Source organism: Excalfactoria chinensis, chromosome 3 (genome assembly GCF_039878825.1).
Source record: "Excalfactoria chinensis isolate bCotChi1 chromosome 3, bCotChi1.hap2, whole genome shotgun sequence".
Taxonomy (NCBI): domain Eukaryota; kingdom Metazoa; phylum Chordata; class Aves; order Galliformes; family Phasianidae; genus Excalfactoria; species Excalfactoria chinensis.
In genome coordinates this window covers 30,924,864-30,943,468 of record NC_092827.1, presented here as the reverse complement: position 1 = coordinate 30,943,468, position 18,605 = coordinate 30,924,864, and the positions used below count along the sequence as shown (strand labels likewise).

The window sequence follows — 18,605 nt, the reverse complement described above, 5'->3', positions numbered from 1 at the left end:
CCCAAATGTGTTTTACTTTTTTATCAGTTGCATGACTATGTGAGGTTTTTATGATAGATGGCTCTGTTGGTATTCCTCTTAGAAGAAAAATGAGTCATAGAGAGTGCTCTGCCTTCTAGTTTCCTAACTCTCTCTCTGCTATGCAGTATTATTAAAAGCATGTGTTCTTAAAAGCATGTGTTCTTAAGGTATTACAGCAATGGCAGGAAGGGATTACAGAACATAGTTATGAAATAGCTGAGCTAGAAAGGGTCCTTGAAGCAATTGTCTAGTCTGCACATCTGTACTTCAGTGTTTTAACACCAGTTCAGTAAAAATGTTTATATGTTTAAATGGAACTTCTTGTGTTTAAATTTGTACCCATTGCAGCTATACCTGTCACTGGATACCACTGATAACCCCTCTTCCACTGCCTCCATTGTGTATTATTTTTATACAAGTTGACAAGATCTTCCCCCCAAACTTTCTCTGAGTTAAGCATTCTAGATCTCTCAGCCATTCCTCCTATATGATATCTGAGTCACCATCCACACTTCTCTTAAGTTACCTTCAGGGCTGGGGGACTCCACCACTTCCCTGGGCTGCCAGTTTTAATGTTTGACCACCCTCTCAGTGAAGGTACTCGTCCTGATACATGATCTAAGTCTCCTGTGGCTCAACTTGGGAGTCTCTATTTCTGTCTTACACTTGCTGCCTTGCTGCAGCCTTTCAGGTAATTGTAGAGAGCAGTGAGGTCTCCCCTCAGATTCCTTCCTCTTCTCCAGACTCTGCAGTGCTAACTGCAGCTTGTTATGCTTATAGATGACTTATGCAGCAACTGGAAGGAAAAATATTGTGTTACCTGTTGCCGTGTAATGGTGTTAGGAGAAGGCTCTTTACCAAGGGAGTGGTTGTGCACTGGAGTAGACTCCCCAGGGCAGTGGTTACAGCCCCAAGCTACTGGAGTTCAAGAAGAGTTTGGGCAATGCACTCAGATATGGGATTTGAATTTTAGGCGGTCCTGTGCAGAACCCGGGTTTGGGCTCAGGGGTCCATGTGGGTACCCTCTAACTCAAGATGTTCAGTTATTGCTGTTTACATCCTTAAACCAATGTTGGAAGCACTTTATTATTTCAATTGAGAGCACTATATGTATATATACGTGTATATATATGTATATGTATGTATATAAAATATCTGCACTCATCTACACGAAGGGTCAAAAGGAAGACTTGGGGAACTACGGGTCTGTCAGCCTGACCTCAGTATTGAGGAAGGTCATGGAACAGATAGTCTTGACTGTGATTATGTGGCATGTGCAAGACAGCCAGGAAATCAGGCCCAGCCAGTGTGGATTCATGAGAGACAGGTCCTGCTTGATCAACTTGATCTCCTTCTATGAGCAGATGATCTGTCCAGTGGATGAAGGAAAGACTGTGAATGTAATCTATGTAGACTTTAGTAAGGCCTTTGACTCTGTCTTATGTAGTATTTTGGGAAGCTGGCTGTCTGTAGCTTGGACAGGTACACTTTTTGCTGAGTAAAAAACCGGCTGGGTGGGCAGGCCCAGAGAGTGGTGGAGAATGGAGTTAAATCCAACTGGTGACTGGTCACAAGTGGTGTTTCCCAGGGGTTGATACTGGGCCCTGTCCTGTTCATTGTCCTTATTGGTGACCTGGATGAGGGCATTGAGTGCGCTCTCAGTAAATTTGCAGTAGAGAAGAAGTATCAATCTGCCTAGAGATAGGATGGCCCTTCAGAGGGATCTGAATGGTCTGGATTGGTAAACTAAGGCCAGTATATGAACTTTAGCAAGACCAAGTGCTGGATCCTATACTTACAGTCACAACAACCCCAGGCATTGCTACAGATTTGAGGCAGAGGGTCTGGCAAGCTACGTGAAGGAAAAGGGTCTGTGGGTGTTAGTTGCTAGCTGGCTGAACATGAGCCAGTAGTGTGTCCAGGTGGCTGAGAAGGCCAATGGCATCCTTGCATTATCAGAAATAGTAGAGTCAGCAGGAGCAGGGAGGTGATCATCCAACTATACTAGGCATTGGTGAGACTGCACCTCAAGTACTTTGTTCACTTTTGGCCCTCTTGCTGCTGGGAAGACATCAGGGCCCTGGAGCATGCCCAAAGAAGAGCCACAAAGTTGGTGAGAGGTCTGGAGCACAAATCTTATGAGGTGCTCCTCTGCTGAGGGAAATGGAATTGTTTAGTCTGGAGAATAAGAGGCTCAGAGGATACCTTATCACTCTCTACAAGGGAGGTTGTTACAAGGTGCGGGGCTCTGTGTGTCTCCTCTGTTGTGTAACTAGTGCTAGGACAAGAGGTAATGGCATTTGATTGCACTGGGGAAGATTCAGGCAGGATGTTAGGAAAAATTTCTTCTCAGGAGTGGTGAGGCAGTGGAACAATCTACCCAGGGACGTGGTGGAGTCATTGTCCCTGGAGGTTTATGAAAAGAGGGAAATTATGACCTATAATGCTTGTTGCTATTGAAACTTCCTCACTAGTATTTTGTCTGGCTATTTGTGCCCTCATGTCTTTTTTCTCAGCATCTGTGATCTGCTGTTCCCTGCTTGTTTTCAAAGCCATAGTAGGTGGCTTTTTATTTTTAATCCCGTCTCTAGCTTGTCAAAACTTTCACTAATTGGGTAGTAAAAGAAAAAGTATTCTTCAAAGCTGATAAATGCATTTTTTTTTTTTTCAATTAATACTCACCCTGCCTAGATGACAGTGCTTTACCTTGAAATTAGTTTCTTCTGTGTTTATCCAATTACATCTTATTACTCAACCAGTACGGTAAAATCCCAGTTAATTCATTAACATGAAATGTATATAGTTGAACAAAACTACATGATTAATGTGGCATGTTTTTTTTTTTCCCCCAGATCTATTCCCACTTGACTAGAAACATTTGGAAGATTTTTTTTTTCCCCTCTATTTTAAAGATCAGTTACAGTTGTATGTAGCTTCTTAAACGATGACATGGCTTTTTCAAGCAGTAGAGTTATTTTTAATTTTCCCCTTCTTCTCTTTCAGCATGGTGTTAGTCTGTACATTCAGGATAAAGAAGGCTTGTCAGCTTTGGATCTCGTGATGAAAGACAGACCAGTCCATGTGGTGTTCAAGAAAACTGGTAGGAAATAAATTGTATTTTACAAGGAAATCTATTTCAATGTCTTAATGTATGTACCAGTGTAGACAGTGTTTAATGTTTCTAATTAGAAGGGTATGGACTATCAGATTTCTTTGGATATTGGGTCAGTATTGTCCATAAAACAGCAGGTGCAGAATGTTATAAGTAGACACAGGATTTGTGTACGTAACAAAAATGAACAAATAACAACTGGCTTATCAGTTTGAAGGAAAGAATAACTAACAAAAAGACATCAAACAAAGGCAAGAGATTTAATAGGTCGCCCAGAGATTGTGCAGAGTCTGTCCTTGGAGTTGTTTGAAACCTGAAAAGGACATGATCTCGGGCAGCAAGCTCTAACTGATCATGCTTGAGCAGGAGGACTTGAGATGGATGGTTTCCAAATGTCACTGTCAAGTTACCAAAGACAGCGTCTTTGAATTCAGTAGAGTGATTTACATTACTTCTGTATCTCCTGTGAAGAGTGGGGGAGTGTATTCTTGAATCTATAATTTTAAGGTAAAATAACTTGATATAAGTTAGATACAGTCACTCTAAATACACTTCCAAATGGGAAGTGAGCACATAAGTTTAAAAAAAAAAAAAAAAAAAAGCATGAATAACTGAGCACACAATGTTTTCTTTGACAGAAACAGTTTTTCTAACTTCTTTAATGCTGTTTTATACTTTTTGTCCCTGTCTTCTTGTCTCCAGAGTTGCACAGTGAAACATATTCTTTTCATCTTGATTCCAGTCAATTTAAGTGGTTTTGATCATGCCAATCTTGAATTTCATGTATTAATTTTACATTTTAATATGGTAAACTCTTTTAAGCCTTATAATAGTTGGATCAGATACTCATCAGAAAACAGTGTTCAAAAATCAGTGTAACCAAAAGGCTATTAAAAAAAAAAAAGCAACAGGTAAGGAATAGTGAAAGTGCTTATGGCTTTCATGCAGAAGAGTATAACGTTTTTTGGGGAACGACTTTTCAGTAAATTGAGAACTAAAACCATGTAACCTTAAAGTAGTAGCAATGTTCTTCTGAGAACTGTAGTAACTCTGCTGTGAAACATTTGCATCTTACACAAAGGGAATGTAAATGCGAGTAATGTGGCTTATCTTGTACACATAGTTGTCATAAAACAACCTCTAACATGATACCTTCTTATTAGAACATATGTTTTTCAACTTCATTTCAAGGTGAAAAAACAACTTTCCTCTTCAAATTTTTAATAGAAACTGTAGGAGTTCTCAAAGTTGGTGTGTATGAAACTGCTGTACTTAGAAGCTGCAGAGAAACTATTTTTTTCATTGCAGATCTCACAGAAGTCTACACGTGGGGAAACAATATAAATTTCACATTGGGTCATGGAGGTCAACAGAGTAAACATCATCCTGAACTGGTGGACCTCTTTCCTCGTAACAGCGTGTATATCAAACAGGTATTTTGAAAGTATTACATAGGCACCTTTCTCAGTGAATGTGGAAGGATTTATGGAAGGAAACAACAGTCAGTAATATAATCAAGTTTTGCAAATTGACAAGGAAAAAAATGTTGGGTCTGCTTTGTATAGCTTTATTTTTTCTTTCTGGTAATTTCTAAGCAAGCTGTTTCCAGAATAGCTGAGGAATATTAGACAAGGCCTGCTGTATTATTTTCTTGCTGCTTTACCTCCCAGTCACACCCAGTGAAACCATAATTCTGTTACAGTGGGGAGAATGTTTTTTTGATCGCTATTGATGATTAATATTGTTAAATGGCTTGAAGATAATTAAAGAGTTTGGAAACATGGCGTCCCTCTAACTGTTTTGAGTTACTAACCTCTTGTTCAACTCCCATAGTGAACAGAAGTGGGACAATGAATTTTTGTGACATGTATTGAAAGTAGCATGTGTGCTGCTGGAGCACACCTCCTATAAACGGTAGTTTGTTCCTTTTAACTTCTTGTGACTTCAGTTTAAGAGTAACTCAAAGCTTACAATAAAAACTTGATCTAGCATTTAGTGTTAACCAGCTGTGTTGCAGTTTCCTTCAGCAATTCTGAGGCAGTATTTTTACCCTTAAAACAATCTTTATTAGCCTATGAGGCCACTGCTTGAACATACTTCAATAAACAGAACTACTGAAGTAGTTAATGTACAATTAAATTTAAAGCAAGTGTTTTGTGCTATTTCTGATTTGATTTGGTAGTACGTCTGCTCTTATACTGGTATCTTACTCATAATTTCATGATCAGATGAATTGTAACTTTTGCCTCATTTAGAGTTTAGCTTTCAGAGTGGTTTACCATGTTGGTGAAGAAGTGAAATAGCTAGAAGCATGCCTAAATCCAGTTATCTTGTACCTGTACATTACTGAAAATCAGAGGAATTCCTTTCTGAACTGGCCTGCCATAATTTAATCTATTCTGGGATCTCTGTACATTGACCAGCTTAGTCATTGTGTGTGTATAGAGAGAGCTGTAGCTTTGCTATATAAGCAAAGGTCAGGGAGATGCATTGTGACAGGTGCATCTCACTTTCAGCTGAATTCTTCCTTTACTTATGAAATTCTTAGTGACAGTTATAGTGAAAACAAAAAATCCTCTTGTTGGCTGATCATAAAAACATTCTAAAAAGTTGCTCATAGTGTAACAATGCTGATCATTTGCATTCTTCTTTGCTTAGGTTACTTACACCTTGGGATGAAGATTCTGTGTTTCAGCACTGAATATAGTTTCACGTTCACAAATTCTTCCTGTATTGTAATAAAGTTGTCTTTAGTGAAGCTGAAGTTGTTCACTAGGTGGTTTGGGTAGGTGTTCTTAGATTACCCAAGAAAATACAATTGTCCTGTACTCTCTTCCCGCCCTTATTCTTTCAGGTGGTACTCTGCAAATTCCACTCAGTGTTCCTTTCCCACAAAGGTCAAATTTATACATGTGGACATGGACAAGGAGGGCGCCTGGGACATGGTGATGAGCAAACATGCCTGGTAACTTAATTCTATCTTTTGTGTATCCCAACATTTTTTTCCTTTATATCAAACAGAAAGTCTGAAAACTGAATTAGAGTTCTTGTGAGTGTACTCTTAAAACTTATTCAGTCTCTTTGCTGTTTATTTTAAATAGACAGCCTCCTTTTTCCTCTCTAAATAACATCATGAAAGGTGACAGAAGGATTATTTTGAGTTAGACTTGCACAGCTGTTGAGTGAGTTCATTTGAACAGAACGTTGTTGGAATATACGAAAATGAAATTTGAAGAGACAGATACAACGGCTGTACAGTTCAGACTTAAATATCTTACCTTCTGTTCTTGGTAGTGTGCACTAAGTTTACAGCACAGTATTCAGTTTTGTTAAATATTCTTAATACTGAGTATCTGGTAGATCTTGATACTGTGTTCTGAATGCTATAATGAAGACCAAAGCTCACTTTTAAGCACTTCCTTAGAAGAACACATTTTTTCTTGCATAGGGTATGGAAGCTCATGTTTTGAAATGGGGATGATACGCATATAAAGGAGAATTCCCATTAGAGGGCATAAAGGGTCTAAGATACAGAACTCCTTCCTTATTCTCTGTAACTTTCTTTAGATTATCTTGTATTTGGATGGATGGGAGAAACCATTATGATTTTAAAAGAAAAAACAAAAAAGGTGAAAGTTAATAGTTGTATAGTTGTCTTCAGGATACAGTTTCCACCCTGGTTTTAGAGCAGGCCTGCACTGACAGCAGAGGATGTGTTTTTAATATCTAATTGGATTGGATATGGTAAATTTGTTCATGAATATTTTGTATGTTCATGTACATTTTCATCTGTAGTTTCAATGTTTTGTTACGAATTTCTGTTATACGTATGGCCTTTGGTAAATATAACACTTCTGTGCTTGTTTAGGTTCCAAGACTTGTGGAAGGCTTGAGTAGCCACCATTGCTCCCAGATAGCAGCAGCTAAAGATCATACTGTTGTTTTAACAGAAGATGGATGTGTTTACACGTTTGGCCTAAATACTTTCCATCAATTAGGTATTCTTCCTCCTCCTGCTAATTGCAGTGTTCCTAGACAGGTAAGAATAACATCAACAAAAAGCTTGGCCGTGTTTGTTGTTTTCATTTTTATTTATTTATTTTTTAAACAGAAAGCGAAACGTGAAGATTGTGCGAGTAAATTTTAAACTCTTTTGGACACTGAAGTGAAATCTGAATTCAGATAAAATCTTGACTCTGTGCTATTGTACATCTCAATCTTAAATTCTTATTTGCATCCTGAACTATACAAAAGATTGTAGCAATGTGTGATACAAGCTGCAGTTTCCAAGATCTTTTTTTTTTCCAAACTGTTCTGTAGCTGAAATGAAGTAATAATAATAATGGATATGCATTACTTGAGACTAATGACCTTGACACAGTTTGGATCACTGGATGATGGATCTAAGAGTATGATGGTTGTATCCTTTGTTGGAAGTGCTAATGATTTTGGAGTTCTGATGCTTTGGAAAGAATAGAAACAGGGGTAAGAAATAATTAACAAGAACTGGCGAGGTATCAGGAGAGGGTGTCGGCATCAGCAACTTGAGTTTTTTTCTATGTTCAATTGATAATTTATTCTGAATATTTTTTGAAAGGAAATAAGAACTGTTCTACCATTGAAAACAAGTTTCATCTGAAGTAAAAAAGAACAAACAAAAACCCCAAAAATGAAATTGTATTATCAGTGTTATTAAAGTAGGAAAGACTCATTTGCCGAGGTGCAGTGGGATAGTATTTAGAGGGACAATGGGATGCCCTTCATGATAACTGTATATCCACAGTATTTCTTTTGATTTTCCAGATAGTTCTTGATGGTCAAGATGAAGTTAAATTTGAAGTCTGGAATTAGTAGCATATTGTTCTACAGGGTGTCTAGAGCATTAGGGCGTACCAACTGAAACACTTTAAATGACACCTTTGTAGCACTCCAGTCTTCCTTGCATGTATTACACAGGTGCTTTGCAATCCTTGCATCTTACCATTGAAGACCATCTAAGGATTTGATTTCAGTTCTGATTAAATAGTGCAAAATAATAATAAAAAAAAGACAACCAAAAGACCCTTCTTTTTTTTTGTCGTAAATGCACAAGTGTCCCACTTGACAAACTTCTGAAATAATCCCGATTTAATAGGCTGTTCGTGGATTGATACCAGTGCTGTACTCTTAATGACTTTAGAAGTTCAGTGTTGTCGGAAGTTTGTACATGCAAAATTCACCCTTTGCTGCTTGATATTAAGATGTACTTTGGATTTGTGCTTAGGTTCAGGCAAAAAACCTGAAAGGTAGAATGGTGATTGGAGTGGCTGCAGGCAGATTCCATACAGTGCTATGGACTAAGGAATCAGTGTATACCATGGGGCTGAATGGAGGACAACTAGGTAAGGTAGATGTGTTCTAAAAGTAAAACACAGACATTAGAAATTGTTACACGTACTAAAGCTACTGTCTGCTTCATACAACAGAAGCCCGGTTAAAGCTTTCTCTCTTCTCTCTGTTTTTTTTGCCAATCTGATGATTTCATCCCTCCCCACTTTTTTTTTTTAAAAGAATATTTTTCATAACGTTTACACATTTGAGATGATGGGAGCTAATCTGACTTAGTTTCTGTGTTTCTTTTGTGGTTTTGTTATTGAAAATGTTAAGGATATGGAATGTTACTGTTTGTGTTGCAAATGACGTAAGGTCTTGCTGATAGTGTCTTCAATAAATAATGAACTATCTCATTTGTCCAATGTAAACAAGTTACTCATAATTTTTTATATACTAACTTTTTGAAGTGAAATCTTTTCCTGTATGTAGATATATATATATATTTAATTACCATAACCTTTACTTAATTCAGTATTATTCTGACATGAGAACCTAATAAAAACATGTTACCAACCAGTGAACTTCCTAGTTCATTGTATTAATGGAATACTTTAGTTCCATTTGTCTTTTTTAATAAACATATATTGAAATTGTGTAATTGGACAGTTCTTTATGCAGACAAAACTTAGCTAGCTCTGGTACTTACTTACAGTTAGTCTGCATCAGTTCTGAAATCTGGTTATTACACCATTGTGTTCCTATTTAAGAGTGAAAAGGTATCTGATAAAAATATCTTTGTCAGAGAAGCATCTTACTAATGCATTTTTTTGTGTGTGTGTGCGTGTATGCATCTATCTTATACATGGCTTTGTGGTTACTTGTGCTATTGAGATTCTTCTGATATGCACAAGACCCACCCAATGCAGTACCGCATGGAGACCGTAGCTTGGATCATAAGTGGTGTATTTGTGTCAGCTGAGAACTGTGAAAATAAACCTTGTGCCTCTGTAGGAAGTTTGGGCATGGTGCTGTGCATTTAGGACAGGATTGCAGGCCTTTGTGTTGCAGATATAAGTGCTCAACAAAGCAGGGTTATGCTGTGTACATTTTTACAGATTCTCAGTGCAGCTGAGCAGTAATGATCTGATATTTAAGTTTTCTGAGCCTTTGCATTTACAACTCTAACTTTTGTTTCACCTTAGCTCCTGCCTTAGTGCTTATGTGCAAGCAGCGTGATTTATATAATGAGCTTGTTTTAGTACCTTATGGTTACTGAAATAGTTGATGCAATAATACTTCTAGTGTTATAAACTGTAATGAAATGAGATAGAAGTTCTTCTTTTGAGATGAAAGGCAATGCTACTGCATAGTCTAATGCTATTAAATAGCTGGTCTTGTAGAATATGCCTCACTTTTTTTAATTTTTATGTCAGATCTTGAATATTTTCAGGAATTCATGGTGCATGGAATTCATGTGTAGTGCATCTGTTACCTGTCTTAATGCTTTGAAGGTGAATTATCTGACTACCTAGAAAATCTTAAAGAATTTAAAGGTTCTTCAAAGTAGGTTAGCAATATGTTCTTTAATTGAGTTGTGTGGAATGTTAAATAATACTTTTTTTGGGGTGGGTTGTATTTTCTAGGTTATCTGCTGGATCCTAATGGAGAAAAGTGTGTAACTGCACCTCGACAAGTTTCTGCTCTACACCATAAAGATGTTTCTGTGTCGCTGGTGTCTGCAAGTGATGGTGCTACAGTGTGTGTTACTGAAAGAGGGGATATTTACTTACTTGCAGACTATCAGTGCAAAAAGATTGCTTCAAAGTATGTGTTGCTTTTCTAATTTGTTATGAAGTTTGAGGTGATGGTTTCACTATAGGCTTCTACTTGCAGTAGAATTATTATTATACACAAGACTGTGTATAAAGTAGCACTAGTACAGCACTACTCTGAGTTTTCTTCACTCTCAGTTCTGTCATATGAACCGCAGCAACTTTTTTGTGTTTGTTTTGTTGTTAGATGGGACTAAATACCATTCATTGTTTACTAAGGATATTTTAAACAAAACAGTAAGAAAAAAATATTTCAGGCTGCAGGCTTAATAATTTTGAAACTGGTATTTTTTTGTTCATTTTCTGATTTCAGTTTGTTTAAATGCATCTTGGTAGAGACATTGAAGATGTCCTACTTGGTTCTGTTTTTGAGTCAGTCACTGTGGCTCTGAATTTCATAAAGAACTTGTGGAAATAGCATGCTGCATAGAGTAATTTAGGTTGGAATAGGGACCTCGTGATACCACCTGGTCCATGTGCTAAAAACTGTGTGTAAAACCTGTTGAAGAAACTGGGCCCATGACTCATAAATTATAATTAAGTTAATTAATCTCATTCTCTCTGATAGTTTTCATGAACACATCAGAAGAGGTAATGAACGTTTTTTCAACAGCTTCCAGTTATCTTTTCAGCTACCCTTGAAGTACTACCAATATTCATTAGCTTAGGGATTACTATTTATGCTTCTGTTCTCTATCATTAAATAACCATTCTTACACTAAGAAACTGGAAACTGTTATCTTCCATGGCTTTAAACAGTTAGATTGGAGGGAGACTGAGAACTCATGGAATAAAAGGGTAAAAGGTCTTCTAGTACAAACTGCTAAACAAAACTAAAACTGAAATGTATGTGGTTCTGAAGATTAAAGCAATTTTTTAATCATGAAAAGAAAATGTGAATGTGCTGCAACATTTTAAAAAACAAAATAGGTCTGTGCAGTCTACTAATTAAATATGATTAGCAGTTATGTTGGTTATATCAGTAGATACCTAAATGTAGGTAGCTTGTCAGTGTCACTACTTCAACTGCTTTTTTTTTTTTTTTAGTACTTATCTAAGTGATAGACATAAGTTGTCTTAGAAGCAATATTTGTTTGTGATGGAAATAATACTACTATAACCTTTTGTGTTCTTTCAGACAGCTGAACCTTAAGAAAGTTTTAGTTAATGGGGGCTATTTGGAATACAAGGTAGACACCCAGCATCTTAAAGAAAATGGGGGTCAGAAGATCTGCATTTTAGCACTGGATGAAGCTGGAAGAGTAAGTTATGTTTCTAAAGTACCAATCTTACAGCAAACTGCTTACTGAATAATAAGTATGAAATCGTTTGTGCTCCCTTGCTGAACCTCTGGTTAAAGAAATCAAAATAGGACTTATCTTGGAAAAGAAGATAAAATGTATGCTGCAATACTAAATAACTATATTTTATTGTTTTACTGTAAACTTAAGTTGACAGTACAAAATCAGGCCTAGAGAATGCACAATTCCTTTGCATGGTGCTGCTAGTAATGTGTTCTTTTAAAATACATTAAAAAGCTATGGGAAGACTACGGAAGTGATCTGCACTAGTTGATTTTTTTAAATCTGGGAACATCTAATAGCTTTTCAATGGAGACTGAAACTGTTTTACTTTTGCATACAAAAGAAGTTAGGGCATGCGTGTTTCTTGTCTTTTCTTCTATCTTCTCTTACCTTACCTCCATCACTTTTGTGCCCTCCAGAAACAGTCTCAGTAAAGTTGCAGCTAAGCTCTGTGAATAATTTAGGATTTGTAGCTGTATGTAAACAGTGTCGTCTTAGATCTGTGATGGTATGGTGGATTTATTTTGTCTTCCCTTATTCTCTTCCTCCTCTCACAGAGAAGCAGTTCACAGGCTCCTTCAGAATACTCTGCCAGCCTTTCCTAGCCTAGGTCTGTTCACTGGGAGACCTTAGCTTTCAGTGCCACCTAGTGGTGCTTACAAAAACATTTTGTTATCAAAATGCTTCCTTAAAGAATGTTAAAATCTGTGTATCAAAATAGTGATCAGTATTTCCTTTTCTTTCCTTGCATTTGATTGCGCGGATCATATCTGTTTGTTAGGTCATTAGCTGCCTCGGAGGTCATAAACTTCTGCTTCAGTACTGTTGTGAGGTTTATTCTCTAGTATCTGTGGTATTGGTAGTGTCTCTTCATCATTTTGGGGTAATACTAAAAAACTACTTATCTTCCTTTTTGTGTCAACCTACACTGCATCTTTTGCCTTGCTAGATACTGGCAAATACTGGTATTTGTGCTTTAGACTCTGAAAAGGAGAGAGATGCTTTAGACTCTGTAAGGAGAGAGATGGGATATCAGAGGATCTGACAGTGCTTGACTTCTGTTTCCTCAGTTAGCAACTCCTGGTATAGCTTGATTGTAGTTTTTTTCAGCTAAGAGAATAGAAGACTTAGAAGGAATCTTACCAATGTGTACCATATATTATATGTATGTATGTATATATGAAGGCATAAATATATCTCTATGCTTGTGTGTATGTATTCACATTTATGTTGTATGTTCTCATGTTTATGTTTGGTTATGACCTGCATCTGCAGAACCTTAGATGGTACAAAGAAGCTTAGGATTTTTGTCATGTGATTAGCAATATATGGTTTATGTTTTTTGGTGCTCTTGTTTTGAATTTGACCTAACTTGTAAATCAGTTGTACAAATCTGTAAATAAACTGGATCAGTCTTGTTGCTTGAGTTGACTTTGATACCTTTCGCTGTCCTTATTGGAATGTAAGTAAAAACTGCCCTATAGGTGACAGTTACAAAGATGTTTGAATATTCAGAGAAGCTTTTCAAATGCTCGTTATGAGCAAATTATCAGTATATTTTTCCCCACTTAACATTTGGGTTCTTTTTTAATAGATGCTTATAATTTTTTAGGATAATATTTAGAAGAATATCCTTCTCCTTTTACATGTGACTTTGAAATGACACATTCTTATGTTTAAAATACACAGCATTGCTTTCATATGATTTCTCTGAAAAATACTTTTACTGATATTGCAGATTTTTTGCTGGAAGTCATCCAGTAATTCCATGAAGCAATGTCGTTGGGTATACGGCCGGCAAGTCTTCATGTCTGATGTTGCTTTAAATAGGAATGAAATGATGTTTGTCACACAGGATGGTGAAGCCTTTACTGGCAAGTGGCTAGAAGAAGGAAGAAAAATGCTAGAGAAGAAAGGTTGGTAATGACTTTATTATTTTTTAAGTATTAGAATATAAAAGATTAATTGGATCCTTAAAATACTTGTTGTATGCTTTTTGATTTATTATGTAGTATTATGTATTATGTAGTGAGTTTTCTCTGTGGCTAATGTTTGGTACGCTGACCAATAGTGTTTTCTTTCCTTTTTGGTTAACATCAGAGATTTCTGGGAAGAAAACTACTTCTGAATAGCAGTAGTAGCATGAATGCCCAACATAGCAATTTTGTCACATATTAAATGACCAATCCTAGAAAACTGGTATTGAACAGAAAGATGTACTTGATTGTACTGCTTAGTTAGGAAAATCTTACTTTGTTTCCCAGACCTGGGCATAATATGGTATCCAGAGCAATTTCTTTCTTATTAACTTGGCTCACATTGCTGATGGATTGTTTTTTGGTTGAGAAGATCCTTCTCTACCATAGGACAGGTTTTTAGCTTAAAGTGTTGGCTCTGTTTATAGGAGTGCCATAAAAATCTACAAGTAGAAGTGGATTTACTACCAATCTGGGCTGTGTTTGTGTTTTACAACTTTATGTTGCAGTTCTGCTTTTGATATCTAGATTACATCTTAATTGTTATGCTGAAATGGACTTAATCTTTGACAGCAAAAAACTTTCATCCTGATTATTGCAAAGTTACGTACTAGGTTTGCTCTGTCACTAGCTTTTATTTGGTGTATTGTACAGTAGCTCCTGAGCACGTCTCATTTTCTTGTTCTTTGTCCTGATGCTGGTATGTATCTATAGGCACACTGTTTCTGCTCATTGGTGTTATTTTTGCAGCTTCAGTATGTTTTAGGAAACGTCAGAATCTGGATCTGTTGACTAGGTGAATGTTTAGTCAACATTCTTGAGTCTTTTGGAATGAATGAGTGCTTCTGTGTGGGTTTTTTCTTTCTTTCTTTTGAAAGTTGGAGTGTTGCTAAGTGAGCTGAAATCTTCAGCGTAATCTAAACTTTATTAGTGACTGCATCAGTGGACTTGAAGTCCTAAATCTTTCCATTTTTTTAATCGGTTCAATTTAATTAGCTTGACCTTTTTTTTTTTTCGTCTGTTTTTAGCAGAGCTAGTATCAAGTCTTCCAAATGCTTCCACTGAAATGTCTCTTTCATATGACACAAACAATGTGTATGAAAGAATTCGACTTCAGAAACTTGCTTTTGTCCACCGAGCTGTTAGTATCGCCACAGATCCTAATGGATGCAATTTTGCTGTTTTACAGTCAGACCCTAAAACAAGGTATATCGACAGCTGTCATTTTTTCCTGTGTGTTTGTGCATGTGATAACAAATTATTCGGCTTTTCAGAAAAGCCTTTTTTTCAACACATATAGAAGTCATAATATATATAGTTATCATACTGCCTGACAATAACACTTGCATAGCACAGCTAATTATTAACAAACTAATAAGCAGAGAGATCTTTGATTAATTAGGATAGGTAGAATTGGTATTTTTAGATGAAGTGTTTAAGGCAAGCATTTGCAATCCATTTCTTAATATAGTCTGAGTGTAAATGCTGTAGAAACTCATTACCTCAGTAGTCATCATTAATCAATTTCTAAATGAAAGTGAAAAGTGGATCTTTGGGGAAAAAGAAGTTGAATGTAAAACAGAAGACCACTGAATGATGTTCTCTTAATAGTTTCCAGTATGTCTGATACAGGAGTAAATATCACCTTTTTTTCTTATTGTTTTTAATTGTGATATGAAATATAGAAAACGTTTGTGTTTTCTTATTGGAAAAATGAAATGAAGATAAAATCTGAAAAAAATACATATTGTGGGCTTAATTATAAAGACAAAAGTGCTGTATCTGATATTCCAATATGCATTTGATATGACAGATCTTATGCGTGTGGTTTAATTGTCTAAGTAGCATAGTATTACCTCTTTCTTGAAAAAACAGAACACGAAATTCTGAGTAGTTCAGCATTGTAAGAATAAAAGGAGGCTGCCCTACCCTCATCACTGAGCATATTGTTTAAATTTTCATGGAGTTTGTAAAGAGAGGATTTTTTTTTTATGGGTATAATTTTTTTTCTAGTCTTTATGAAATTCCGAGTGTGTCACTATCAAGTTTTGGAGAGGATTTTGGCAAGCTCTTAGATGAAACAGATGAAATGGACAGCATCCATGATGTGACTCTTCAGATTGGCACCAGAACTTACGCTGTGCACAAATACATCTTGGCTGTACGCTCTGACTTCTTCAAGAAGCTGTTTGTTTCCAGTGATAGTCAGCTAGAAACTCCAGATGTCTACCGTAAGGATGAAGATGCTGTTGGATGCGATCTGTATGTAATAGAGAAAGTCCATCCAGATCTGTTTGCATACCTTCTGCAGTTCATATACACCGATACTTGTGATCTTCTGACTCATGGTTACAAACCAAAAATCCTACATAAAGAAAAATCGGAAGAGTATCAAGATACTTTAATTTCTAACCTGAACAAAATGAGTTTTAATGAAGATGTTAATCGGAAGTCTGCATTTGAAATTTACAGAAATAATCAAGTGCAAGTTCTAAATGAAAAGCAAAAGAACAAATCTAAAAAAGGCAAAACTGTAGGTGACGAAGCTAACCTCATAAAAATGCTGCAAAGTGCTGCAAAAAAATTTGGACTCAGCAATTTAAGTGGAAGGTAGGTGAAAGTAAATGAATTTATATTCTGGCAAGTTCTTCACGGAGAGTTTTTGTTTGTGTTAGCTTCTTATTAAAAGGGAAGAAAGATCAGTTAGGTTTGCTAAATCTGCCTTTTTCAAGTATAAGAGCTTTAAAGTCTTGTGTTGCTTTGTACTAAACTAAATTCCTGCTAAACTGATACGCTCTTAATATTACATGGTGAAACTAATGAAATTGAGCAAACACTTGGAATATGTAGAATTGTGTTAGTCATTTTTTCCCACATTTTTCTTTTTGTTTCAGTGAAGGTAATGAGCTACTTCAGGGCAGGTGATTTTTCCACAGATACTAAAATTAATCAGAAAATGTGTGAATCTACTACTAAAAATAAAATTTCCAAATAAAATTGCCATGGTTAAGCACTTCCCTGTTGGAGTACATTGCTTCATAATCCATGAGAAGTGCTCTTGTATCTTTACTATTCCAGTTCACAAGCCTTCCTAAATTAGGATTTTAAAAGCCTGTGCTGAAATGTGTATCTCTTCCACAGCACTGTCTTTGCTCGGATAATTGTCTGGTAGTAGAATCTGTAACTTCTAGATTTTTGATTCTGTTATGTTGGACTTCAACCTTCAGTATGACAGTACAGCATTCATTAACATAAAAGATACCAAAGATGTAGAATGAATTTCAGGTATATTTTGCAACTGGTCTTTTGTGGTTTTCCATGACAGATGGAATTAGTTTTCAGTTTTATAGGGTGAATGGACTGACGTGTTATTACTTCTTGAAAATTTTTCTTAATGGTTTGAACTCTGTACTGATTGTACTGTTTATTACTGATGTTAATGATTTGCAGATTGGATGGAGTCAGGTTAGAAAATGGAAAAATTAATGTTGTCAACAGGAAGAATGGGAACAAACTGAAGTTTAATCAGAAAAAATGGTAAACTTTTTCACACACTTTCACACAGCTTTCCTCACATCTGCTATCTTGTTCTTTCTTTTCTGCATCTCATTGCCTGTTAAGAGTGGGCTAAGTTTTATCAGCTGTATTTTAACGCCTGGTGTACCCTTATTCCTTACATAACTGATAATTATTAATTTTCTCTGTAGATCTTCATGTAGCGATCTATGAATTAGTAGTCTGAGATGGACTATGTATAGTATATAGTATATAGACTATAGTCTATAGTATATAGACTATATATAGTATATAGTGTACTTCTTTCTGTACAGCAGTTTGTTCTGCAGATTAACTAGAATGCTAATGCCAGGGGAAATTCTCAGGGTAGTTCAGTCAAAGGCAGTTAAATCTCTTGCAAGTAAGCTTGCTGTTACATAAGGACTACATTAAGTGGAAATAAGAAAATGTGTAATTTTTTTTCTAATGGAAAAAAAATCAGGAATATCTTTCAGTAGAAGAAATTCTCTACATTTTTATCAGAGGGCTGTCCTTTAATTCCATTGATCTGATTGGGATATCTGTACACAAAGGCTTGAATAGTCTGCCAATGTAATCAAAGCTATGATGCTCAAAAGCAAATTTTTCACAGGTTTTGAATTCCTTTGCTCTTAAAATGATTTGTTGAAGCTTGTAGTAGGTATTAATTTAACAAAAATAATGAATAACATGGAAACTTTTAGATTGACTAAAATTAGCCGTAATTTATTTGGTCACAGCTGTTTGAAACAATAATTGGTGACTTTTTGAAAGAAAAATCTGAGATAGGATGCCTGCCCTTTGAGAAACTGTACTTTGGACCGAAAAATACTTCTCTTGAAATTATCTTGCCTTTACTATTAGGTTTTTTTTTGTTTGTTTTACATTAAAATTCAAGTGTCTATTTTATCTAAGTCCTCACTTGCCGAAGCATGTATTTATAGAATCTGAAACTTATAGGTCTAATGAACTGTCACAGTTCTGATCCTATTAAATATCTTCTAGTTCATACCTCTGCGATGTGACATTGAAGTCTTCAGATGGAAAGGAATTCCCTTGTCATAAGTGTGTGCTTTGTGCAAGACTTGGTATGTGTGTGTATATACATTTATATATAATATGTAATATTTGTCTTTTTTTAAACTGGATTTTTATTGGATCTTGAACTGAAATGCCTTTCTTTACAGATTATTTTCACAGCATGTTAAGCAGCTCGTGGATTGAGGTAAGTTTACCGATAAACAAAAATGTATAGTGGTGCATTTTTATGACAGCAAGTAAGGGACAGCTTTTTAATTCTTCCTGGAATAGTGGTCCCTAAGTATTGGAGAAGAAAGAAGGTTGAATTCGTGGATCCTGTTTGTAAGAAAAGAACTATTTTTAGTTACTCTATAATTGTACTGCTGAGATTCTGTATTGTATGAGAAGAATAAATCAAAGATTGAATATCAGAGGAGATAAAATTATCGTTTCAGCGGTTTATTTTGAGCTAGTTCGTTGGTTGGTGCTGGCC

The 18,605-nt window shown here is 36.0% G+C and overlaps 1 protein-coding gene across 4 annotated transcripts in view; it reads left to right on the top strand.

Annotated features, from left to right (window-relative positions):
• IBTK (inhibitor of Bruton tyrosine kinase) overlaps positions 1–18,605 on the top strand; it is a 55,074-nt gene that overhangs the window by 9,113 nt on the left and 27,356 nt on the right. For 3 of the 4 annotated variants that reach the window (XM_072332177.1, XM_072332176.1, XM_072332179.1), the window contains 13 exons: positions 3,025–3,121; positions 4,442–4,566; positions 5,988–6,098; positions 7,002–7,172; positions 8,397–8,514; positions 10,090–10,270; positions 11,417–11,540; positions 13,321–13,498; positions 14,587–14,764; positions 15,572–16,168; positions 17,009–17,095; positions 18,098–18,180; positions 18,280–18,317. In XM_072332177.1, coding sequence (XP_072188278.1) covers positions 3,025–3,121; positions 4,442–4,566; positions 5,988–6,098; positions 7,002–7,172; positions 8,397–8,514; positions 10,090–10,270; positions 11,417–11,540; positions 13,321–13,498; positions 14,587–14,764; positions 15,572–16,168; positions 17,009–17,095; positions 18,098–18,180; positions 18,280–18,317 — 2,088 coding nt within the window. The remainder of the gene's footprint in view (positions 1–3,024; positions 3,122–4,441; positions 4,567–5,987; positions 6,099–7,001; positions 7,173–8,396; positions 8,515–10,089; positions 10,271–11,416; positions 11,541–13,320; positions 13,499–14,586; positions 14,765–15,571; positions 16,169–17,008; positions 17,096–18,097; positions 18,181–18,279; positions 18,318–18,605) is intronic. The other variant, XM_072332178.1, reaches the window with a different exon arrangement.